At 56.1% G+C, this 26,078-nt stretch overlaps 1 protein-coding gene and 1 long non-coding RNA gene across 3 annotated transcripts in view; both read left to right on the forward strand.

The window, feature by feature from the left end:
• Positions 1–16,601: 16,601 nt before the first annotated feature.
• Positions 16,602–26,078, forward strand: part of COL5A1 (collagen type V alpha 1 chain) — a 210,226-nt gene continuing 200,749 nt past the window's right edge. The window contains exon 1 of one of the 2 annotated variants that reach the window (XM_024251846.3): positions 16,602–17,168. In XM_024251846.3, the coding sequence (XP_024107614.3) occupies positions 17,054–17,168 (115 nt within the window). In that variant the 5' untranslated portion in view covers positions 16,602–17,053. The remainder of the gene's footprint in view (positions 17,169–26,078) is intronic. The other variant, XM_024251845.3, reaches the window with a different exon arrangement.
• LOC134759809 (uncharacterized) lies at positions 17,177–24,755 on the forward strand. The gene is made up of 2 exons (XR_010136626.1): positions 17,177–23,850; positions 24,436–24,755. It is a non-coding gene; the product is annotated as an uncharacterized LOC134759809 (long non-coding RNA).

Genomic DNA, 26,078 nt, shown 5'->3' on the forward strand with positions numbered 1-26,078 from the left:
CGCCAGCACCATTGCTCATCACTGGGAGGGACTGAGTTTCCTGCGATTGAGTCATGCAGCCTGGAGGGTACAGTGGACGGGGCACAGCCTTTCTGGAGAGAGTAAGTCTCATTCCAAAGAGGAGGAGAGAAAGTAGGTCAGTCATTTGGATTCGGCAATAAATGGACCCCCAAGTCCTCCTGACTCTGCAGCAAATGCTTCCTCACGCAGGCCCAGCAGCCTCTCAGATCCACACCTACATGTATGTTTGAACAGAAGCCTACATGTTCCTTCTTAGCGAGAAGCCCAGTTTTCTCTGACCCCAAGTCAAGCCAATAAGAGGTCTAGGCTCAGGGGAGAGCTGCTTAATTCCCTAAGCACTGAAGGTGTTAGGATGCAAAGACAGAGACGGAACGTGGCCGTGGACCTGGGAAGGCTTGGTCCAAACTCCGGCCTGGAGATTTCCTCCCTGCAAGCTTCCAGCCTCACAGCATTCGCGTTCCCAGGACTGTGACAATTATAAACTGCAATTTGAGTCTTGAGTAACCACACGGCGCCCGGCAGATGTGACACTCCACGTGCAGAATCTATTAACTGAACTACGCTATCCTTATTGAAAGAGGAAAGTCGCCATTCCACATGGGAACGAAGACGGAGGCAGTGGCCAGGAGCCCTGAGCTCTCCTCTCAGCCTCGCCCCACATAGCGCCACGCTGGGCCCACCCGTGGCTTCCCTGTGCTGCGCTTACTTTCCTCGTGGGCCTGTCTGAAAGCACTGGATAAACCAGAAACAACACGGAAGTGAAATACTTCCATTCCCCAGATAAGACCCAACCTTTTCGTGTGACATTAACTCACGATTCATCTTCAGGCACTGACCCTGCCCCCAAAAGGCTGTCAATCAACCCAGTTTTAAATCTAGCCTTAATTGTTTTAATTTGTTTCAAAGGTAAACAAACAAACAAAACAGCATGTTTTGTATCCAGGCTGTCCAGTGGCCAGTCTCAATGCAGGCCGACAGTTTGGCCATTCACCAAAGCAGCTCCGGACCCCATGCAGGCAGGGACAGCGTCCCCACTCAGCAAGCCTCAGCTGGGGGCTTTGATGAAGAAATCAGCCTCCTTTCAGGGGGAGTTGCTGAAAGTTAACACGACACCTCTGAGAGTCCTCCCAGTGGTTCTATGATTTGATGCGAACGTGGGCCTGGGACATACCGGTGGCCAGACATTGAATTCTCAGCAGGCCTGTGTCAAGAGCTGGCCATGTATTCTCCTTTCCCTGGGAGGGCCTCTGGGTGACAGAAGCACGGGCAGGGATAGGCACCCTTCATAAGTGGCCACAGCAGGGGCTTTGCAACGACAGTATCTCTGTACTCTTTAAGTGAGCGGAGTTTTGAGGGGTCCTCAGAAAAGAGAAACGGGCCTGGGAAGGGCCTTTGTGACCCCACGACATATGCGGAGTGAAAGCAAAACTGCTTCCCCGAACATCCACGCAGCGATGTTCCCTTTCTCCTCCTGGCCCATATGGAATAATCCTGCTCCCCGTGACGGCCATGCAAATATCTGCAGGCAGCTGTTTAGGAAAGACAGCTTCTTAAGAAGGCAGATGGCCACCCCACAGGAAATCCGGGCTTTTAACATGGATAACGGGATGATTGAACTTCCCATCCTCCCCCGAGGGCCTGCCACATCACCGGGAGGGTGCAGGGAAGGAACCCCAGGCCCCCAGAAGGGCAGGCCAACGTCAGCAGGAGCCCAAGGGCCTGCCACATCACCAGGAGGGTGCAGGGAAGGAAACCCGGGCCCCCAGGAGGGCAGGCCAATATCAGCGGGCGACCGCTGGGGTGGAACCAGCGGGTGCTGCCGAGTGCTTAATGACTGACTCACTCTTCAGGGAAAAGGCCTTAATTTGCTGCATCTGCCTATTTCTGTGGTGTAAGCTCTCCGGCTGAGGCAGATTTTAACACAGACTTCAGAAGAGACATGCACTGTTGGCTGCAGCAAGCCGGAACAACCGGCCCTCTCCTAAGGCCAGGAAGGTGGACCAACTCAAGTGAAGCAGTGGGTCAGTGTCAAGGTGAGGCTGCCAGGGCCTCAAGGTCTACAGAGTAACGGAGAACGGCAGCTCAGGCAGCCTGGTCCAGCTGTGGGACTCTTACCAGCCTCCGGGCCCCTAAGTGTCTGAAGTTTGCACCCTGGCTGGGTCAGAAACACACACACAACCAAGAGCCTCTCTGATCAGCTCTCCCTGTCCAGGCTGAAGCCTGATTGATATTAGCACGTGTGAATCCAGCTGCTTCTGCAGGCACTTATTATCTCACGGAATCCTCATGACAACCCTTTGAGGTTCCCCAGTTTACAGATGACGAAAACGAGGCACAGAGAGGCTGAGTACTTTGCCTAAGATACGTGATCATCTTGCAGGAAGCATTTCTGCTCCTTTACCCTCCTCCTTACAAGGGAGGGAAAGGAGTCAGTGTCCTGCCCTGAGGTCAGCTCACAAAGAGGAGAATGACGTTGGAGGACAGTGGCATCAGATGCCTGAAACAGAGGGCCAGTGAGCTGGAGGGTGACGTGCGGGATGGGGCGCAAGGCCAGGAGAGAGACGGGAGTGGCCCTGCTGCTGCTGAGGCCCCTTCTCCCTAGGACGCACTCCCTCTTTCCCCATCCTTCCCTCCATCCCCACCATCCCCAGATTCGCAGCTGTCCCACCTGGGGTGGAAGCCGGGCTGCTGCTGTTGAGACCTGCAGGAGTGGAAAATCTGCTGGTTCCCATTAAAACAAATCTCCTTGTTGACAAAAATAAAGAGAACTGAATCTCTGCCAGCATTTACTGTCTGCGAGTTGCTTTTATTCTCCCGCAAGGAGCTGGATCCCCGTGTTCCAAACTGGCACAGGCCCACCAGCTTCAAAGCGGGGAAAATTCCTCATCGGGCAGGGGCTTTGGCGGGGCGCCCTGGTGAATGGAAGTGCCTCCCCAGGGGGCAGCAGCCAGGAGATGACCAGGCCCATGGTCTCATTAACGCTGCACAACATTCTGCTTCATTTTCCTTGGCGCAAGGCGTGGGTTTTCCTAAGCCGAGAGGTGAGATGTGAATGCCGAGTGGAAGCCCATGGCACGCTCGGGCTGCACAGCCAGCACTTTCTGAGCTCAGGCAGGTGGGTGGGCGCGTCTGAGACGCCGAGGATGGGTGGTCTGCTCACGGCGCAGGGTACCTGAGACAGCTGTACCCTGGAGCAGAAAGACCGCGGCAGCTACTGTGCAGGGGAGAGTGGGGTGTTGACAGGCGGGTGGACGCCACGTCACCATCTCAGCCCTAGTGGGAACCCCGCCGGGCTCTTACAGCATTGAGCTTTGGGTCTGTAGATGGGGAAGTGGGAAACCTACATGAAACAGCATGTTAGTGTCCTGCACAATATGCTACAAACGAGGGGACTTCAAACAACACAAATGTTCTCTCCCATAGTTCCAGAGGACAGAGGTATGAAATACAGATGTCAGCAGGGCTGCTGCCCTCCAGAGGCCCCTGGGGAGGACTGCCTGCCTCCTCCAACTCCCAGTGGCTTCAAGTTTTCCTTGGCTTGTGGCCGCATCGCTCCAGCCTCTGCCTCCGTCTTCACACAAGCCCTCCTCTTCTCCCAGTGTCTCCGCTATGTGTCTCTTATGAGGACACTGTCATTGGATTTAAGACCTATCTGGATAACCCAGAATGATCTCATCTCAAGACCCTTAACTTACCTGCATCTGCAAAGACTCATTTTTCCAGATAAGGCCCCAGCCACAGTTTCCAGTTAGATGTGGACCTGTTGTTTTTGGGGCCACCCTCCAACCCACTCCACACCGTATTCAGGAGGATATGTCAGGTACATAGAAGGCAGAGACATGTAAGAAATTTCTCTTCCTGGGAATTTGCACAAGACTTGGGGCAAATAGTTCTTTCTCAAGGTTATTTAAGGAGAATGGATGTGAACAGCAACACGATTCTAATCAGCTATGGCTGTGCCTTCCGTTTGAACATCTATGGGGCACACTAACCCTCTCCACACATTGTACTCAGAGACAGACACATGCGTCACACTCATGTCAGTGGCCTCTGATTGGCTCTCACCCTCTGTCCACTCAGCGCAGCCCCACATGGACATGTATGGCTGAAGGAGGGCACACAGCCGAGTGACCATCTCCACTGAAGCTCATGGTCACTCAAGCGAAGTAAGCACGGCCCCCCTTCCCTGGCTGTTCCCTAGAGGACCATGCACTGCCTTTCCTTCCCTTCCTGTTCACCCCCGACCCCCAGCCAAATAGAAGCAATCAGAAGAACATTCATTCGCCCTCACCAGAAATTCATGCCTCATAGCTGCCTCGGCTGATGCCGACGTGGGCGAGCCGCCCCTGTGCCCCTCGGATGGAGGCTGCACATGCTCCCACCGCTCACCCTGTGCGTCACCCCCAGGCCCATTCCCCTGCAGCTCCTCTGCGGACCCCTGCCCAGCTCGCACTTCTGGCTGCAGAAGCCTCCAGGCCCCTGTGGCGTGGTGGGATTGCTCCTGCAGCTGGGGCAGTTTGGTCTGGGTGTCGCTGCCCCAGTATTTGAATAACATCCCGGGCAGGGCCTACCCTGCATCCATGAGAATTCCCAGCCCTGCGCCTGGCAGGAAAACGGCTCATGGGTGTGACCTGCTCCCTGTCTGGACTGGGTGGGCAGCCTGCCTGCTCCTGCCTCTGAGCCCATCCTCTTCTTCCAGGAGTCCAGCCCAGAGTGGCCACAGCAGATGTGTAGGCCTCTCTGGCTGGCCCCCTGTCTCCAGCCTGTCTGGGGCTGGCCCAGGCCTGGTGCCTTCTTGATCAGCCTCACTGGCCAGGCATGGGAGAGATGCCGAGGGCCAAGTCCCTGGCCCAGTCGCACAGGGGTCTTGGCACAGTTTGCCCGACCTGCCGCCTGGCACTTCCTGCCCCCAGCCCCTCCCCTGCTGGTGCTGTCCCAGCCCTTCCAGGTGCCCCACGCTGTGGGCCTGCCCACTGAGCCCTGAGCTCAGAAGGCTGTATGGGTGAGTCCTGCGGCCACCACAGGACGGAAGGAGCACAGCCTCAAAGGCTGGAGACAGATCTCTTCCCTCAGCGCCGGAGCCCGGAGTCCGCAGCCAGGGCGTCGGCAGGGCTGCACCCCCAGGGGCTCCAGGGGAGCACCCTCCTGCCTTCTCCAGCTCTAGGGGCTCCAGGTGCTCCTTGGCTTGTGGCCACCATACTCCAGACTCCACCTCTGTGTTCACATGGCTTTTCTCCTGGCTTTTAATCTCCTCTGCCTCTCTCTTATAAGGACACTGGGGGTGGTGATTAGGGCCCATGAGGCAAATGCAGGAGGATGGCCTCATTTACAGTCCTTAACCTAATTGCACCTGCACAGACCCTTTTTCCAAATAAGATCATATCCAGGGGTTCGGGGCGTGAGTGTGGGCCTCTCTTCAGGAGCCACTGTTGGCCTGCCGCAGCCGAGCTTCCCTGCCCACGCTCCTGTCCTGTGCCCCTGCCAGGCCCTGGGCATCTGATCAGCCCTGTTTTTGCTGGAAGGTGGAAGTGAAAGAGACGGTGCCCTGGAGGAATGGGCTGGGAGGGGGTCCTGGCTCCTCCACCCGGGCGCTGTGGCCTTCAGCCTGCTTCCAGGGCTCTCAGCCTGAGTGCTCCCCTCCTGTGTGGCTCCTCCACCTGGGCACTGTGGCCCTCAGCCTGCTTTTAGGGTTCCGAGCCTGAGTGTTCACCTCCTGTGTGGACTCTTCCTCTGTCTCCTCCTGCTGCTTCTCTGTGGCCCGAGAACCCTCCCGGAGGCTCAGCTTGTGGACCAGGCTCAAAGACTTTGAGGGTGGAATACATATGGCTTCTGGGTTTGACTCCAGTTTGAGAGTCATTTTAAATTCTATATCCCTTTTCACTTCCTCTTATGGAAGAAAATCTAATTTGGAAGATATTTCCATTAAAAATATTGGTTTAATACTAAAAATGAAAACAAATAAAACTAGAGCCTGCTGGAAAAAATAACAGCCCCAGACGGCGTGTGTCTCGCATGAGCACTGCGCCACCGCACGCAGCCTCTGACCAGGTTGCCCGTGTGTTCTTGCCAGCTTGAACCCTCCTGTTGGGGACAGGTCTCTGCCCCCAACACCCAGCTGCACAGCAGGCACCATTAACCCCCCTTTGCTCCAAACCATGGCCGTCTCCACCCCATGTCTTCTCAGCCTCCAAAGCTGGAGAGCACAGGAAGACGTGGGGTACAGAGGCCTATTTTATTGTGTCCTGGAATGTAGTGCGTTGTGATGGTTAATACTGAGTGTCAACTGGATTGGATTGAAGGATGCAAAGTACTATTCCTGGGCGTGTCTGTGGGGGTGTTGCCAAAGGAGATTCACATTTTAGTCGGTGGATGGGGAGAGGCAGACCTACCCTCAATCCAGGTGGATAGCATCTAATCAGCTGCCAGCACGGCCAGAATAAAGCAGGGAGAAGAACATGGAAGGAAAAGTCTGGTTGAGTCTTCCAGCCTCCATCTTTCCCCTGTGCTGGGTGCTTCCTGCCTTTGAACATTAGACTCCAAGTTCTTCAGCTTTTGGACTCTTGGATTTACACCAGTGATTTGCCAGGGGCTCTTGAGCCTTCGGCCACAGACTGAAGGCTGCACTGTGGGCTTCCCTACTTTTGAGGTTTTGGGACTCACACTGGCCTCCTGGCTCCTTAGCTTGCAGATGGCCTATGGTGGGACTTCACCTTGTGATCGTGTGAGTCAATTCTCCTTAATAAAATCCCCTTCATATGTACAGCTACCCTATTAGTTCTGTCCCTCTAGAGAACTCTGACTAATACAGGGTTGAAAGGTGGCTCCCAAAATCTACTCCCATATCCCAGACCCCAAACCTGTGAAGATGGCCTTATTTGAAAAAGAGTCCGTGCAGATGCAATCAGCTTAAGGACCTGAGATGAGGACATCCTCCTGGATTAGCCAGGCTGGCCCGGTCAGCCAGGTGTCCTTGTAAGATGGAGGCAGAGGAGGCCAAAACAACAGCATCCCCTGACGACAGGTGGTGTGAAATGAAGGCAGAGATTGGAGCCACACGAGGAAGGCCTGGAGCTGCCAGGACCGGAGCAGGCAGGGAGAAGCCTCTGAGGCACGTGGCCCTGCACCATCCAGGTCTCAAGCCTCTGGCTTCCAGAACTGGGAGACAAACATTTCTGCTGTTTTAAGCCTCTCTGTTTGTGGTATTTTCTTATGGCAGCTCCAGGACTCCGAGGCAAGGACCATAATGAAGTTGGCGTGGCTCAAGGACTAGAATTTTTAACAAATGAAGCTTGGCTGTTTCAGCCAATGAGCAGGGCATCCTTGTCCCGCCTGAACACTGCCCTGAGAGGCGGAGGGTGTGCTCGCATGACGTCAAACAGCCCCAGGCCTTGCCCCAGATGAGCAGCCACGTATTCTCAGGGTCTGCCTGGGGGCCAGGATGCATGTAAATATGCATCCCACAGTGAAGCGCAAAAGTCACGGTGAGCTCCCTGCACTTGGGGGACCCAGTTCGAATTGCAGAATGACTTTCCCAAAGCCACCTAACACCCCAGGTCTTCAGTGTCTGTCGGCTCCCACCACATGGCCATGGTGAGAGGATGGATGAGACAGTGAATCCATGAAACCTCTTAGCACCCGGCTCAGGAAGGCGGTCCCCAAGGCCCCATGGATGGGGATTTTTGATGAGGCCTGATATAAGTGGGCCAGGAAGTATGGTTAGGGTGTGTGTAACCAGCAGGCAGCCCTGCCTCTCCGAGGGAAGAACGCACCACCTGAATCTCATAGGTCACTCACGGGGGCTCTTGCCAGACCTGGGCAGACGCGCTGGTTTCCTACCTGAGACAAATCAGGCCTATCTCAAGGCCTCAGTTTCTTTATCTGTGAAGTGGGAACTGTGGCCTTTGCCTCCCTCACAGGGGAGTTAGTGCCAAGGGCCAGGAGAATGGGGGGTGGGTGACTGCCGTGTGTCAGACCATGTGAAGGAGGTGATGGTATGGAAAATATCCGAGAGAGGTTCCTGGATACACTCTGCTTTCTGCTCCCTGTGGGAGGCCCTGCACAGGGTCCTGAGTGATGGGGGCCATGGTTCCCATGTGATATGGTTTGGCTCTGTGTCCCCACCCAAATCTCACCTTGAATTGTAATAATCCCCACACGTCAAGGGCGGGACCAAGTGGAGGTCATTGAATTGTAAGGGTGTTATTTTGATAGTGAGTGAGTTATCACAAAATCTGGTGGTTTTATAAGGGGCTTCCCCACTTTGCCCAGCACACATTCTCTCTCCCGCCACTCTGTGAAGCGGTGCCTTCCGCCATGATTATAAGTTTCCTGAGGCCTCCCCAGCCATGCGGAACTGTGAGTCAATTAAACCTCTTTTCTTTATAAATTACCCAGTCTCAGGTATGTCTTCATAGCAGTGTGGGAACAGACTGATACACCGTGTCTGGGAACAGGCAGGGCCACAGTGCCTACCTCGCGGGGGAGCTGGAGGGGCTGCGTGGTGCCTGGCCGGAGGTGCACTCTGCAGCTGACAGTGTCCAAGGCAAAGGCCTTCAAATGATGAGAGGCACAGCCTGGGCAGGGTCCTGGGCACCGCTGCCCTTGCTGCTGGCGAGTCCCAGCCGATTCCTCCTCCACCATGTACTGGAAGGCATCCCACCCGTCTCCCCTCTCCCTGGAAACCATAGCTGCCTCTGACTTGAGCCCCACTTCTTGTTCCTCTAAGCAATCCTCAACACTGAAGTCAGAGATCTTTCCAGGATGCAAGTGTGAAATAGCCTTCTCCTCTTAAAACCTTCTACGCATCCCCATTCTCTTCGGGAAGGATACAAACTCCCTGCCTAGATTGACTTGCCCTGTGCCAGCCACCCCGCCCTCCTTTCCCTGTGCCAGCCGCCCCACCCTCCTGTCTCCAGCCCCTTAGCCCCCAGGCCACCTCCTCCCTGTTCCATCACAGCCTCCTTGGGGTGGCCCTCTTTGGCTTCCTCTGGGCCTGGGCATGTGCATTCCCTCTGCAGGGGGGAAAGAGTCCAGGATGGCATCAGTGAGGGGTGGCACCTAGCCCCAAGATGCCCCTCCTCCTCTTGTATCCTTATGGGACATGCTCACATAAGCATCCCTACTTCCTAAACCCCTGGGCCCTGAGCCTGGGCCCTGCTGACCCCTGTCTGTAGGGAGAAGTGTCTAGGAGGACAGTGTTTACGTCAGGGTCCTTGGTAGCTGACTCTGAGGCTCTGGGTTTTCTGGGCAGGCTCTGGAAACAAGGCCTGTGGGGGGGCGATGGCAGCGAGCCGGGGTGCAGGTGCATACATTCTGCAGAGACCTCACGGAGCCCGCCGACCGCAATGCTCGGAAGCAGGGACCACCCTTCTGAGTTGTCCCACATTCAGGAAAAGGGACAGGACCTTGAACCTTCTTCATGACCGGTCCTTGGGTGTGGGCTGCCCTTGAGCAGGGAAGGGGTCTAACCTCCAGTAAAAGGCAGTTTTGGCAAGGAACTCAGCTGTGTGCTGTCAGCAAACCATACTCTTGACAGACGCCAGGGGAGTCTGGGCCCTGAGGGGATCTGGGCCAACCCCCCCTCTACAGTGTGGAGCCCTGGCTCCTGACTTTCTGAGAAAGCCTCCAGCTAACAGGCATTTCTGCTGGTACCACCGCCTTATTCTCGTGGCATCCTGGAGCGTCGCTGGGGCAGTTGGTCATGGAAAGAGCTCTGTGCCCAGATGGGGTGGGGCTGTCTCCAACTCCTACACCTCCGAGTTAAGTGGTTTCACCCTCTGAGACTCAGTTTCCCCAGTCGATCATGAAGCTGCTGGAAGCAGGACGGATGGAGCCTTTTCTGAGCCTCTGCTCTGTGCCCGGCACAGTCTGTGTGTTATCTCGGATAACCTCCACAGCGTCCTATGCAGGGGTGCACTGCTGTCCCCACTTTCCAGAGGAGAACCTGAGCCAGCGTGGGGAGGCTGCAGCCTCGGGCCCCTTGCTGAGGCAGACTCACATCCAGGACACCACTTGCTCCAGGTTCTGTGGTCATGCCTGCCCTCACCTTCGTCGGATGGTGGGAAAGCTTCAGTGAGATCCCTAGGTGGGGAATCGTCACAGACACCCTCAAATGCTGTTTCACCTGGGTGATCTTGTTGACTCCCGGGGATCAGCGCATTGACTGCGAGGCATCTCTTTCCACCTATGCAGATGGTTCTTTAAAAGATTTAATAGCGGGGGTCTTTCCAACCGACCTTTCTCTTGGGCTGCAAACTCAACCTTTATCTCTAACATATTCTCCTGGAGGATGACATGCCAATCCAGGCCCAGTTTGGAAATGTGTCTTGGCACACTGTGGCCTGAATTAATTGCGAACTCACTCTACATATCTAAAGTCTGTTTGGTGTTCGTCATGGGCTCTCTTGCCTGGAAATTCCATTATTTTGCAGGGTTTACTTGGCACCTGATGGGATATCCAGGTCCAGTAAAATCAGGCCTGCGTAGACGTGACATGGAAACAGATCTGTGCTGCACAGCAGAGCAGGGCCAGTGAGATGGGAGGGCCAGGCGCAGCCAAGGGACAGCCAGGCTGTTTCAGCCATAGATGTCATGGCTCCATCCCTTGGTGATTTATGCTGCTCTGTCCCTGGGCTTGAAGGAGGGGCAGCCCCTCAGCTGCTGAGAGCCCTGCTTCCTGGCCTTCTTCAGACCATGATAAAGAGCATGAGCCGCCATGCTTGAGAAGCTGCCATGATGAAAAGCGCCTCCAACCTCCAGTTGCGTGTGTGTGTTTGATCAGATGCCAGGGCCAGCTGTGTCTGGTCCTGCTTGTGTGGCTCAATAAATTGGGCTGTGGGTCCTGGCACCATGGTGTCCCGGGATGGGAGCTCTGGGAGGAGAACAGCTCTTTTGCTGGACTCTGGGTTGGGGAAGGCTGAGGGCTGGGGAGGAGGAAGGGGCTTCAGCTTCACAAAGTGGCAGAAGTTCAGGTGTGGGGGAAGGGCTACAAGTAAACCACTGAGTCAGCAGATTGCATTTTCAATGGAATCATGGGGCCTGGAGTTCATTGGACCACAGCCTGCCCGGGTTCTTCCCAGCTCACTCCTCTCACCCCCTCCCACCCTCTCCTACCCACTCTCACCCACTCTCACCCCCTCTCGCCCCCTCTCACCCACATCTAGATGGAGCACAGGCTGCAGGCTTGGACTGGGGAGACTGAGGTCAGACCCACTGCTTCTCCGGAAGCCCAAGGATATACAGATGTGACCACACAGTGTCCCAAGGCCTGTGCCCCCACCTACCATGCTTGACTGTGTGCCCCCAGCCACACCTGCTTCTGTGCCCACCTGCTCCAGTACACACCTGCCCCATGCACACCTGCTCCAATACACACCTACCCCTGTGCACCGCTGCTCCCATGCACACCTGCTCCCAGACACATCTGTCCCAAAGACTGACTTATTCACATGCACACCTTCATATCCAGAACAGAATGTGCTCCAAACAGGCGGCATGGGCGGGGGCACCTCACTCAGAAAGGGGAGGGCAATTTGCTGTGGGGAGGGAAGCAAAGAGAGGAGACTCTAGAGTGGGCTTGGAGCCTTTTGGAGGAGATGCTGCATCTGCACTGGTGTTTTGGGCCCTCCTGCTGGCCCTACTCTCACACCCAGGGTGGACAGTGCCACCGAAGAGAGGTTCAGCCTATGTGCTAGAGGGACAAGGAGACAGGGTGGTACACATTCATCAGAAGCCAGAGTCCCCTCCTACTGGCCGGAGTTCCCTCCCACTGGCCAGGGTCCCCTCTCACTGGCCAGAGTCCCCTCCCACTGGCCAGAGTCCGCACCCCTCACGCCTGCCCCTGCCTTGGGGTGTCAGAATCCACAACAGGAGAGCACCTGGGTGGGTAAAGGTCTCTACTGTGCCAGAAAACAGAGCTCCTTAATCCTCAGATTTCTGCTAAGGGCCCACGGACTGGGACTGTTTTGCAGGAATCCAGTTTTAAGGGGATGAATTGTGTCCCCCTAAAATTCGTACATTGAAGCTTTGCCCCTCAGAATGTGGCTGTGATTGGAGATGGGGCCTTTAACAAAATAATTAAGTTAAAGTGGGATCATTAGGGTGGGCTCTCATCCAACTGACTGGGGTTCCCAAAAGAAGAGGAGATGAGGACACAGACACACAAAGAAATGACCGTGTGAAGGCATGGGGGGATGGTGCCGTCTGTAGGCCGAGGAGGGAAGCCTTGGCTGAAACCAGCCCTGCCGTCACCTCAACCTCGGACTTCCAGCATCCGGGACTGTGAGGGAATAAATCCCTGCTGTCTAAGCTGCCCCATCTGTGGCACTCTGCTGTGGCGGCCGAGCTGACTCACACACCCGGGAAGCCTGGTGACCTGGGGCATGGCCCCGGCCCCTCTCTCACCCTCTCCTCTCCTCTCCACTTGGCGGACACAGGCTGAAGAAGGCTGCAAAAACAAGGCAATGAAGGACACACTTTGTCCAAGGCCTTTAAAGTGGCGGCCTTCCCCAAGTAATTTTTCAAAGAGAGCGCTCGCTGACTTGAAAGGGGCTCCCTCCCATCTGCCCCGCTCCAGTACGTAGGGAGAGTCCTGCTGGCGCTGTGGGCACAGCAGTGGCCCCTGGTCTGCTGAGAAGCCACAGCTCACATGGAGCATTGGTCAAGGCCAATGGGTCAGAAGGTAAACCAGGGCCAGTGGGGGTCTGGGCCCCTGGAACCGGCAGGACATGCGGTCAGCCACGGGCCGGCCCTCGGACCCGGCGCCTCCTTGGTTCGCTCTGCTGCTGGTGTGTAGGCTGCACGGTGGTTAAGGGCTGGGTTCCAGGCTACTGGGTTTAGCCACACCCTTGCTGTTCAGCCTCCAGCAAATAGTTTCACCTCTCCAAGCCTCAGCTTCTTCCTACCTCAAAGGGTTGTTGCTCCATTGAATGAGATGATGCAGGTAAGCAGGTGAAGCCCTGGAGGGCGGCAGGGGGCTTGGAGGAGGCAGAAGAGGATGAGTGCCCAGCGGCAGGGAGTAGGGAGGGAGGGGACTGTGGCCAGGCCTCCCTCACCTACCTTCTCATCTGAGCTTCACAGGGACCCCCCAGAGGCCAGTTTCTTCACCTCCCATTCACAGATAACAAACTGAGGCTCAGAGACAGAATCCTCTTGCCCAAGGTCATGTGGCTAGTGACTGGTGCTGCTGGGATTCTAACGGGAGTCTGTGTGACTCTGGAGTTGGCCTGGTCCCAGGACATCAGCTGAAGGACACAGCTGCAGCCCCAGGTGCCGGATGCAGGTTCAGAGCATTCTCCTTGCACAGCTAGAGGGAACTCCTCCCCTGCATGGGACAGAGTGGGGCAGCTTCCAGCCACTCTGCCAGGCCATGGCTCACCCAGGCCCTCCTGGGCCCGCGCTTCAGCACTCTCTGGTCCATAAATGCTTAGAGGGCAAGCAGATATCTGCCTCCAGGCACTCCATGAAGAACTGTGTTCCTCCACCTCCTCCATGGGTCCAGGAGAAGGAGAAGAAGGGACAATCTGGCTGCCCCTCAAGGCCTTTGTCTTGGGAAGCAGCTGGCCATTTTCCAGCCAGACATGACTCTGGGAGGCTGGTGTGACCCCTCAGGACTGGTGATGAACCATCAGGTCCACACGAGGGCAACACCTGATGCTTGTCATGGCTGCTCTGTCCGGACCACAGCTCTGCCGCTTGAAAAATAAATGAGAAGAAACACAGCCTTGGAAGGAGAAGTTGGGCCATCGGACTCCACGTGTAAGGTGCAGGGCACCTGGCCTGCTCCACTCTCTGCTAGGCACCGTGGGAAACACGCAGTGATGGGTGGTGGCACTCCCGGTGGGCCAGGAGTACACAGGGTACAGGACCTGGTTAGCCTTCTGCGGTGAGTGCCGTGAACAGGAGCAGGCAGCCAGGGAGGGCTAGATGGGAAACGATGGATAGCAGAAGACAAGGAAGACACACATGCAAAAAAGGGGCCACCTCTGCATGGGCGTGGGAGTCACTGCTGCATTGCAGGTCAGTGTAGAAGGGACCCAGGCACCTTGCTCACCACATACTCCCTAAAGCCTAGAGCAGTGTTGGCAAGGAGTACGCACGCAATAAACAGTTTTCCAAGGACTCTCGTTTTGCTCAATTGTGGGAGCGCATGGAAGATGGTGAGTTTGGGACAATCTGCACCAGTTGCTGTTGTCTGAATCTGGGCAGGGTGGTCCTGGCGGCAGGCGTGTGGTCTGGATGCCATGGGGAGGCAGGCAGTGCACACTGGGCTCCAAGCACGGAGACCTGGGTCCAAATCTGGACTCTGTCACGGATAACTGGATAAGTCCCCTACCCTCTCTGGCCCCTGATTTCCTCATCTGTGGATGGGAGAGATGCCAGTATTCCCTACCGGTGCATGAGAACTGATGCACGTGTGGGTGAAGACTGTGAGGCAAAAGCCTTAAGATGTGGCTGATATTCTTAGTTTGGTAACAGAGTTTGAATCCTGATTGGTACTGCCGGGCCGTTCTCCTATAGTCCCTGGCTGACACATCAGGCCACCAAGTCTGGGGACTTCTCTCTGAGTTTCCTGGTGGGATAGAAACTCGTCTCGCCACCCAACTCAAGGCTCAGATGAGGGTGGAAACTCACATTTGACAGCTTTCCAAGCCACCGCACCACTTGCTCTCCAAGAGAGGATAAAGTGCATCTCTCATGGCTGCTTGAGCTGCAAGCCTGAGCCATCTTATCATTGCTGAGAAGTCAACTTTTGGGGGACCTTGGGGTGGTCAATTGAGTATCAGATCTTAAGGCGCCAGTTGTGTTAATTCAGGGCAAAGTTTAGATGCTGGCTCTGAGTTACAGGAGGGCTTGCTGACCGGCTCGGATGTGCACATGGGATTGTCAGAAAGGAGCCCCACTTGTGCTTGGGGAAAAAGAAGCTGGAACCAGAAAGACTGAACTCTCTTCTGATAACCAGGCCATGGCCTGTGTCTGCACCCCTAGTCTTCAGGGGTGAAGCTGGCCTTGCTGGTAGGGGTGGGGGCACTCCAAGGACCAAGCACAGCTGGGGCTGGCACGGAGGCTGGGGTTTGATGGAATTTCTCACTCATTGAAGTCCACAGGGAAAGTAAAGGGCCAGTGGCTGCAGGTTAACCAATGCACAGACATGCACATAGGCACACACACAAACACACACATGCACACAACTCACACACATTTTTCCCTGATCACATATGCCTTATACAAGTTGTAAAACAAAATAAAATCAAATAACAAGGAAATAGGTCAGAACTAACATTTGCTTTACTGAATGTATCTCAAGCACCTCCCCACGTCTGTGTGTGAAGAGCTTCTCATTCTTTTCCTGTGAAATATATGATACCTATGCAAGCGCATGTGGCAGATATGGAGACTAAAAGCCTCATCACCAAGTTAGCAACAGCGACCTATCACCCAGCTCTGGAGCCTGCCATGGCTATCCTGGCAAACCTAACCTCGGACGCCTCCCTCACCTCCTGTTTCCAGAATGGTGAGAATTAAAGAGCATTTGGGGAATTTCACGCCCAGTCTGGAGATGTAACTGGAGAGGGGAGTCCCAGCCCTGTCTGGCATCCCTGGCTAAATTGGTTGTTCAAAGGGAATGGGGATGGCCCAGGGTTTGCAAATCGTTCTTGATTCATTCTGATTCCCTTCTTTTAAAAAACTAGCCCTGCAGCCTTTGGGGAAGGGGTGTGGGCCAGGCCTGGGGAAGCTGGAGGGAGAGACGCCCACCTACCACCCAGAGTCTGGCGGGCCTCCTGCTGGAGGAGACCCCGAGGGGCTTAAAGAAGCCAGGCAGGAGAATCAGGGCCCCAGCTCTTCCCCGAGAGCAGCCGATCAGGTATGCCTTCTCCCTGCGCCAGCTGTCACTCCCAAGGGGATGCCTTCTTTGGTTTCCTTTTTATTGCAGACAGGCCACCAGGGAGTGGGCAGGCGTGAGGGGTGGGGGCCTGGGGGCCGCAGAGCCAAACTTCGCCTGATTCATAACCCAGATGTTCTCGTCCAAGCACATGGAGGTCCCGGGAGCTCTTGGGAAGTCAGACCCCAGCTCGGTCCCGTGCCAATCTGCAGTTAGGAGGCAGGTCCTCGGTCAGGGTTGACACGTAGGCCACAGTCTTGGGCGCCCTGATCTGGCTGGATGGGAAGTTTAGTCTCCACCCAGAAGAGGAGCTCTGAACTCCTCCACGTTAAAGAAAAAGTTAGGCAGGGTAAACTGCAACTTTCTTTTTAACCCGAAGTGATCAAACCTCGGGGCCCCTCTGCACTGGTTCTTGGAGCATGGCCAGGTGCGGGCACCTGGGGTGGGAACAGCGGGGGGACCAGGGTGGGCCCCTGGGCTCCGAGGCCGCCCCACGCCCGCCCGCCTACCGGCTCTCAGAGAAAGAACAGGGGGCAGCGCCCGCCCCACGTCCGCTCCGCCCCGGGCCAGCCCCTTCCTCGCTGCGACTCGCCCGCTGTCCCCACCCCCTCGCCCGCGGCGCCCAGTGGGAGGCGGGGGCTGGCCTCGCCGAGCCCAGCGCCGGGCTCTGATTTGCTGCGGGCGTTGGGGATCGACAGCCTCCGCGGCTGCCTTCCAGGAGAGAGGGAGGGAGGAAAAGGGGGAAAAAAGTGCTCGGCGCCGAAGGCGAGGTCCGCACTCTCCGTCCCCGCGGCTGGCGCAGGACCTCACTGGAGCGGAGCGCACACGGGGAGCGGGTCGCGGGGCGGCGGCGGCGAGGAGGAGGCGAGAAGGAGTTGGAGGAGGAGGAGGAGGTGAGGGCGAGCCAGCCCAGCGGGGTCCCGGCCGCCCCGCGGGCCAAAGTCGAGCCCTCCCGCCCGTGGGCGAGCGCGCCAGCCGCCCCTTCCAGAACAGCCGCCGCCACAAAGAAGAACGGGGGGTGCCGAGGTCCCCATGACCTCCTAAAGTGGTGCGGTCCCTGCTGAGTGCGCTGCCCGGGCCGTGACCCGCGCCCCTGTGCGTCCCCGCGCGCCTCCGAGCGCCCCTGTGCGCCCCGGCCCGCGCCCCGCCGGCATGGACGTCCATACCCGCTGGAAAGCGCGCAGCCCGCTCCGCCCGGGCGCCCCGCTGCTGCCCCCGCCGCTGCTGCTGCTGCTGCTGCTGTGGGCGCCGCCTCCGAGCCGCGCAGGTAAGGGCGCCCCGGGGCGCGGGGCTGCGGGATGGGGCGCGCGCGGCGCGGGCGCCGCTGTCATCCCCGGGCGCCTTCGCCCGCAGAACTTTTCTTCCTCGGCCTGTGGAATGCACTGGCCAAGACCACGAATGCCATTTGCTGGGGGCCCCCCCGAGATGACGACGCGCAGACACAATGCCCGCGGGCGCGCCGCTGCCCCCTCCCCAAACGGGCGGGTCGGGTGGGGCTGTCGCGCGAGCCGAGGAAGGACCGAGGGCTGGATCAGCAGGAAGGGTTGTCCACGAGGCGGGCAAACTTTTGTCCCAAAACCTTCCTTCTCTGTCCCACATCACAGGCGCCCAGCGTGGGCCCACACAGCCCTGCAGCAGAGCTTCCTCTGCTCAAAACCGGGCAGGGCCGCCCCCTAGAGTCACAGCCCTTCAGATCCCGGGACTCCTGGGGATGGGGGGAATCCCAGAAGCCTGGGCCCCCAGCACTGAACTTCCCCCAGGCACTGTCGCTCTAGGCTGAGCTGGCGCCCTGCTTTCCCCAGGGACAGCGTTTCCTATAGCCTTGATCACCTAAGTGTTCGGGGGCAATGGGGACCCCTGCAGGGTGGTAGACAGCCCTGCTCCTAATCCCACCCCCAAACTTCTTGATCCCTGGAAGGCAGCTTTTCCTGGATTCGCTGCTGAGAGATGGGATGCGTGGAGCAAAGCCAGAGATGGGCTTGCAGGCGGGGCTGTGAGTGGTTGGGATGATATGCAGATGTGGGATTCCTTCTGCCAAGGGTCAGCCCTTAGAAGGAGGCTTGCTTCCCGGGGAGGGCGCTTCAAGGCGGGGACTGTCTGGGTCCCTGCCTGGGTTCTCGAGGGTTCAACTCTCCCTGGCGCAGCTTCCTGATGGGGGAATTTTTCTAGGCATCGCTCTTGGTAGTTAGTGGCGGGGTGGGTTTTCACAGACTCTCGAACATCAGAGCCCCCAGCCCTGGAAGGTCCCCCGAGTCCTTATTGAAAGGTGGGGAGATGGGGGCTCAGAGCTGTGTGCCGCCAGGTCAGGAGAAGTGGCGGGCAGAGCAATGGGACGGTGGGCTCAGCGAACGGCTGGACCAGCCCGCCGCCTGCCAGCAAGAATGCTTCTCTCTGCTTCACGATTGGAAGACAAGTGGGAAGAATCATTGTCCATGTTCCGCTTGTCAATTAAAACACTCTTTTCCTTTTTTTCTGGCACGATCAGTGCTTGTTGGGCTAACTGGATGAGATGGAGTCTGGGTGTGGGGGCTGCCCTGGGGCTCTGGGGGAGGAGCCAGGAGCCTGGCCTGGCTCCCAGGACCTGGGATCTCATCCCTGGGCCGCCACCAACTCTCTCCTGACTCTGGGCTAACTGGGCTTGTGTTTCTCCAGGGGTCAGCTGAAGGTGGGGGACAATAGAGGTCCCCAGAAAAGTGGAAAGGAGAAGGAAGGTGTGGTCAGGGACTGTGCCATTGCCGCGGGACTGGGCCCTGTCTCAGCGCCTCTGGGGACTTTTCCTCAGAAACTCAGGAGGGAGTCCTTCAGGGGAATTGTCACCCTAGACAGCTGGGGCATGGCACTGCCTGGGGACCGAGCACCGGACCGCGCTTGGGGTTCCATTTCCCTCCCTGCCCATCTCCCCACCTCCACACTGTCTTTTTCCCCTCTCTGGTTGCCCTCGCTAATCGAAGTGCGGCTCGTTGGAAGTGGGAGTGAGGATGGCCCAGAGCAGCAGGCTATGGAGTTGGACATTTTGCTTTTGTCAGAACAGACTTTTAGAAGCATGTGAAGAGACCACTTTTCTTAGTGGGTTTCGCCGATGTCTCTCCACCTCCCAGGGTGGGACCTATTTGGAAGTCATCCTCTGAGCATGGCCAGAGGGGGTGGCTGTCCACTGGAGATGCAGGAGCAGCGGGGAGGGCGCGGCTGTCCACTGGAGATGCAGACGCAGCGGGGAGGGGGCGGCTGTCCACTGGAGATACAGGCGCAGCAGGGAGCCACCAGCAAGTGCCTGCTCTCTTCTCCATCTTCAGATCTGCCAGATGTTTTCCAAGGGTTTTCTGAACACAGTTCTTTTGCCTGCCTTCTTTTGGCCAAGTGTGTGAAGGAATGAAAAGTAAGATTGCATTTGGGGCTGCTGAACAGTGTAACGGGGAAGGAGAGTATGGGAAATGAAACATGACCCCAATATTTGGAAATTGAGGTCATCTCCTCTACACGCCATTGGTTGACTCCAGTCACGTGATTGCTTTTTGCAATAATTTGTGGGGAGAGTCGGCCAAGTTTTGTGAGTCTTGACAGATATCAAATGGTTAAATTTCCTCTGACTCAATCAAGTTGGCTGGAAAGACATCCTTTTCCATCCTCTGCCCCCTCCCTCCCTCTCCCCATAAAAGAGCAGTGAGTGGGAGGAGCTCAGAAGCCCCAAGAATTCCCCAAGCCCTCTCCCTGCTCTGGTCCAGATTTGCCGGAGGGGTTAGAGTTTTGGTTGCTACCCAGGGCTGTGCCCACCCAGCAGTGCCACAGCCCCAGGCAGGGGCGTGTTCGCAGTGCCAGGCTCACAGCGGCTTCTGCAGTGATGTTACCCCTGGGCTGCTCCTGCGGGGCTGGCCACAGCCTGCTCTTCACCCCGCCCTGCAGATATTTCTGGACTCCCCACCGCCACGCCTTAGCCGAACACAGCTGGTGCTGCCCGTCCCGCCCTGCCTTCTCGCTGCCTGGCCTGTCTGCCTGCCCTGCCTCCTCCCTGGACCGCCCCATCCTACTTCCCGGGAGATAGACCTTGATGGGTGGAGCAGGGGCTGTGCGGAGCAGTGAGCTGCCCTGCTGGAGGGCGAGGATGAGTCCCCAACACTTCCTGAGGGCACCCACATGGAAGCCTGAGCCAAGCTGCATCTGGAACAGTGCAGGACCTGTCCCTGCTCGGTCACGTGACGTGGCTTTGGGAACGGCCTTGGGAGACAGTCACACACGGGAATGGAGGGGCTGGCACTTGCCTGGCCTGTGGTGAGCATCAGCTGCACCACCTCACTGCATCCTCACCTGGGCCTGAGAAGGGACAGAGCCTAGGAGTCAGGGAGCAGGGATGCCAGGCAGATGTCTTCCATTCCTGCTGTGGGGCCCTAAGCCAGCATCTGCCCTCCGCCTGGCATGGTCACTCTTTGACTTGTCAGTTCCCTCTTCTCACTTCCCGTCGGTTTATCAGCTCTCCCCGGGGAGAAGGCCAGGGCCCTGAGCTATAGTCCCGGCCTGGGGGCCCAGTCCAAACAGGGTCCTGGGAGCAGAGCCATTCCATTTGGCCAACACAGCTTTTAAGTTCCTTTCTTCATCCTTCCCCCTCCATCCTTCCCTCCCTCCTTCTTTCCTCCCTCTCTTCCTCCCTCCCTCCCTCCCATCCCCTTCCTTCTTTCCCTTTGTCCCTCCATCCCTTCTCTTTTTACTCCAATGCCTTCGAGAGGGATGCAGCAGCCACAGTCTCTACCACTTGCTTCTGGCCACCCAGGCCTCTCTGCACATCAGCATAACCTGCCTGGACCCTGAAGGCTTTTGCCTTTTCACCTGGGTCGGGCCTATCTAGGGGAGACAGAGGCAAATGGGATGGGACCCCACATTTCCCTCCAGGAGCTCACAGTCTGACAGGCAGACTATTGTGAATTTTACTCAGGGCCCTACATGGGATGTGCTGGGTCTTGTGTCCGACAATCTGGGAGGGTTAATTGCACTGGGGAGAGCTGGGGAGCTTCCTGGAGGAGTCCATGTGAAACTGGCCTTCCCTCCTCCTCTTCTCCTTCCTTTTATTGCAGAAACGAACCTCCTTCATGGGGTGCTCCTCCACCTCTGGCTTTAATCTTGCCGTCTTCCCTCCTTCCTGCAGGACATTCTGCACCGTGTCCCAGAGCTCTCCTGGGCGGTTCCCTTGGCTGGAAAGCCTCTCATTCACGGGCTTGGCAGGTGCCCCCAGCATCTGTTTGCCAGGAGAACGCAAGTGCCCCTAAGGGAAGTGGCAGATCTTGGCAGCTTCCTTAACCCTTTCTCTGCCCCCATTCCTCCTGTTTCCCTTTGGCGAGCCCTGCTGGCCTGGCACAGTGAGCCCAGTCTGCACAGCTCTGCAGACAGTTCCACAGCTGTGGATTAGGATGTGGGGGCCTCTGGGGGTGATTTGGGGTACCTGTGCTGGGTGACAGGTGGTCTGATGTGGGAGGGGACATTCCTTGGCAATCAGATTACTGAACCCCAGGCCAGCAAGGTTGGTGTGAGGCCGGAGCTGAGTTTCCCTGCCTCTGATGGGCCGTCGGATGGGCTGGGTGAGGACAAGTCACTGCGCCTCAGCTTCCCCTCCTGAACGTGAGGAGAACCACGTTTCTTGCTTTGAGGCATGGTTGTGAAGATTGATTGAGGCCACACCTGTGAGAAGCTTTGCAGGCTGCCTGACCTTACTCGGCACTGGCTGTGTGGGGGTGTTAGCATTGCCCCCATCTTCAGTGGTGGTTTTGCAGGAGGAAAGAGCAGTGTTCCCACAGCCCTCTTTAGCTGCAGGTATCCCAGAAGCACAGGCGAGGGAGGTGTGCCTGTGTGGGGCCTGGCCCTGCTGAGACCCCCGGGGCTCTGCTGTCACCTGCTTAGCCGGTCTCTGCTGCCTGCTTGCCTTCCTTGGCCTCGGTTCTTTGCTTTCCCACGGAACCTCATGGGGTCATTGTCCAGGCTGTGGGGTGTGATGCACGTGAAAAGCTTTAGAAGCCAATTCCAGGGTTTGCACTCACGTGTGCGTTTGTGTGCATGTGTGTCATGTGTGCATTTGTGTGTGTGTCAGGCTGTGTGCACGTGTGTACAATGTGTATATCTCCCTGTGATCTGCCTGCACACATGTGTTTGTGGGTATACATGTGTGTTTGAGCGTGCACACATGCGCAGCCTTGCACATGTACATGTTCACATGGGTGTCCCAGGCTGACTCCACATGCAGGGCCTGGTGTGTTTGAGGAGCTCGTGGCAGGGCGACGTTTCTCTCCTTACAGTGACCCGGCCCCAGCTGGACGGGAGACGAGGAGATGGCACGTGGAGCCTGCCGGTTGAGCATGAGGCTGTGGGTTCTGCTGCAGGGCAAGCCGGGTCCAGCTGGATCCGACAATTTCATGTCTTTTTAAGCTCCCAGGAGGGCGATGTTACATTATGGCTCCCGCTTCTCCTCTATTTACATTCTCCCATATAATCGACTTGTCTGCTGCCAGTGCTTTGCCAAGTGTTGGTTTTAAAGTTTCTGGCCTGGCTGGTGGATGTGCCGCGATCCTGCAGGCGGAGCCTACAGCGGCCCTTGTGGTGGTTACTACGGAGTGCCAATTTGATTGGATCGAAGGATACAAAGTGTTAATCCTGGGTGTGTCTATGAGAGTGTTGCCAAAGGAGATTAACATTTGAATCAGTGGGCTGGGGAAGGCAGACCCACCGTTAATTGGGAGGGCACAATCTAATCAGCCGCTAGCAAATATAGAGCAGGCAGAAAAACATGAAGAGACGAGATGGGCCTAGCCTCCCAGCCTACGTCTTTCTCCTGTGCTGGATGCTTCCTGCCGTTGAACATCAGACTCCAAGTTCTTCAGGTTTGGGACTCGGATTGGCTCTCCTTGCTGCTCAGCTTGCAGACAGCCTATTGTGGTGGGACCTTGTGACTGTGTAAGTCAGTACTTAATAAACTCCCATATATATATATATATAACTGTTATTTCTATTCCTATTAGTTCTGTCCCTCTAAGGGAACCCTGACTAATACAGCTCTGCTCATAGGCAGGACTGCAGCCACTAGGACATGGCATAGGGACCAGGGTGGCATGCTGGCGAAGGACAGGCAGCCGGCAAGACGCCTGGATTCCTATCCTGGTTCCAGTGTCTACCAGCAGTGCATTTTCCCACCTCGTGCCTCACTTTCCCCATCTGTAAGAAGGGGGTGGTGACTGTAACTACAGTAGGGTTTTAGTGATGTCTAATGTATTACTCATATAAAGCACAGAGTAAGACCCCATTACTATCCTTGCCACCAGGGGCCCCAGTGCAGCAGGAGGCTGTGAGGCGGTTTGGGGCCCTCTACTTGCTGGCCTGTGCGTGCTCCCTTGCCATCCTGTGTGGAGTCACACTGCTGCTTCCCTCACTGGGTAAGCAGGAGAAAAGGTAAGGCAGTAAGCACCAGTGGTCAGTTCAGCGGATCGTTCACTGCTCGCTGCCTCTGAGGCTCTGAGCCTGAGCCAGAAAGGTGCATCCTTGGGCAGTCGTGGGCCAGGCCAAGTTCAGGGCGCAGCATGGCCCTCCCCTGCCTCCTCTGGCCGCTTGCTCTTTACAAGGAGCGGAGGTCCAGGAGGTGGATGGACCTGTGCACCTCCCAGCTGAAGGCCTGTGTTCTGTCTCTGTGATGTGATAACGGTGAGTGGCGGCTGATCACTGTAAGGAGGTGTTCCAGGCAGGGGTGGGTGAAGTTGGTGTGGGCGGGGTGTGGGGGGGCTTTGCCATCTCAGATGTTGTTTTTATGCCAGCCCAGCCCCAGGCCACTGAAGAGAAGACCGTGGAATGAATGAATTGGTGGCTGGATGCTCAGTGGAGGGATGCAGGTCACTTTGAGTTGTCCATGTCAGATAGTCTGAGCCGTCACACCCTCAGCTTCCTATCAGCAGAGGAGTTTTTCTGGAGGAATCTCAAACTAGGTAATAACCCCATATTAGCAGTAAATGTCACCATCCTTTGATGACTCAGACCTAAGAAATGGAACCACAGCCTGACCCACTTTTCTCAAAATTTAATTACTCAGAGCTCTGGGGACATGGGCTCAGCCTATTTGTGGAGATGTCTCTGCCCATGAAATGGAAGCTTCCTTTATTTTCTGTTTCCTAGACCCGTGTTCTTGTAGGGAAATTTACTCTTCTGTCCTTTTCTTCCTTGCCAGGACCTCGGCAATAGGGTTTCTGGTGGCCTCTTTTTTTTTTTTTTTTTTTTTGTAAATAAATGCCACAAAATGACATAAAAACAGTGTAGTGATTCCTCAAGGATCTAGAACCAGAAATACCATTGACCCAGTGATCCCATTACTGGGTATATACCCAAAGGATTATAAATCACCCTACTATAAAGACACATGCACACGTATGTTTATTGCGGCACTGTTCACAATAGCAAAGACTTGCAACCGACCCAAATGCCCATCAATGATAGATTGGGTAAAGAAAATATGGCACATATACATCATGGAATACTATGCAGCCATAAAAAAGGATAGTTCATGTCCTTTGCAGGGACTTGGATGAAGCTGGAAACCATCATTCTCAGCAAACTAACACAGGAACAGAAAACCAAACACCGCATGTTCTCACTTATAAGTGGGAGTTGAACAATGAGAACACATGGACACAGGGAGGGGAACATCACACACTGGGGCCTTTCAGGGGCTGGAGGGCTAGGGGAGGGATAGCATTAGGAGAAATACCTAATGTAGATGATGGGTTGATGTGTGCAGCCAACCACCATGGCACGTGTATACCTGTGTAACAAACCTGCACGTTCTGTACATGTATCCCAGAACTTAAAGTATAATAAAAAAAATTTTTTAAAAATGTGTGTATGTAGCAGGAGTGACTTAAGTTGAAAAACTCTGACCCTCGCTTTGGGAAACAGTGATCTCCCAATGAGAACACGTGAGCGTTGTAACTGTCTTCCATTGGAAGTGACCGTCTTCCATTCTGCTGGCGGGTGGCCTGGGGGACCAGCACTCTTTCCCGTGTGTGGGTGCAGAGGGAACAGATGAGGTCCATATGCAAAGACATTGGGTGTGTCAGCAGGTTTGCTTGGCAGCATTTATGGACCCCTAACATGAGTCGGACCTGTGCAGGGGGCACAGGTGAGCGATAGGCGAGCCGTCTGTGCCCTACTGGGTCTTCCGCTGTGGTGGGGGAGTCAGCCATCTGAACAGGTGGTTTTACCGAGTGAGGTGCAGTAGAAGTGGGAGCAGGGTGTGGCCACAGCCAGTCCGGGGAGGCACCTGCCAACCCCATGGAGTGGTGGCCAATCAGAGACCAGCCTGCTTCTCCAGGGCCAGCCCTTTGGGGTGCATGCGTCTGAAGGCAGGCTCCCATTGGTGGATGCAGAGGGCACGTTCCCATGCATGTTCTTCCTCTGGCTCCTGTTCATATTTTCATATTTACACTGGACCCTGCTCTGAGGGTGCTCCCGTCAGCACCTGTGATCCTCAAACCCGCCCTTCGTGCCAGGTGGGATCGGCCCATTCTGCAGACGTGCCAGTCCGGCTCTTCGAGTCCAGCTGGCACAAGGGGATGAAAACCACCCTCCACGTCCCAGTGGTCACATGGCCTGCATCTTGGTGCAGGTCCGTACAGTCACATGCATGGACGCAAGCAGCCTCTGTCCATTCTCAAGGCCAGGTGAGGGCGGGATGGCTCCGCTCCCTCCTGTTTGTTTGCTGGGGCCGGCCTCCATGGCAGCTGGGTCCCAGCGTTTCAGAAGGGGAGCCATGGCCCCAGGCAACAGTGCGTACATGGAGCCTCTGCCTCGGTTTCTCCTTCTTCCTTTCAGATGCATAAAAATGCACATCAAGCCTGGGCACCATCTGGTGGCCTCTTTATTTTTTAAATAAATGCCACAAAATGACATAAAAACAGTGTGGCGATTCCTCAAGGATCTAGAACCAGAAATACCATTTGACCCAACAATACCATTACTGGGCACCACCTCTACAGAAATTTCAGAAACAATTAGCCAGGTGTGGTGGTGCGTGCTTGTGGTCCCAGCTACTTGAGAGGCTGAGGTGGGAGGATCACTTGAGCCAGGGAGGCTGAGGCTGCAGTGAGCTGTGTTTGTACCATTGCACTGTAGCCTGGGTGACAGAGTGAGACCCTGTCTCAAAAAATAAAAATAAAAATAA

The sequence above is a fragment of the Pongo abelii genome, chromosome 13 (assembly GCF_028885655.2).
Source record: "Pongo abelii isolate AG06213 chromosome 13, NHGRI_mPonAbe1-v2.0_pri, whole genome shotgun sequence".
Lineage (NCBI taxonomy): Eukaryota > Metazoa > Chordata > Mammalia > Primates > Hominidae > Pongo > Pongo abelii.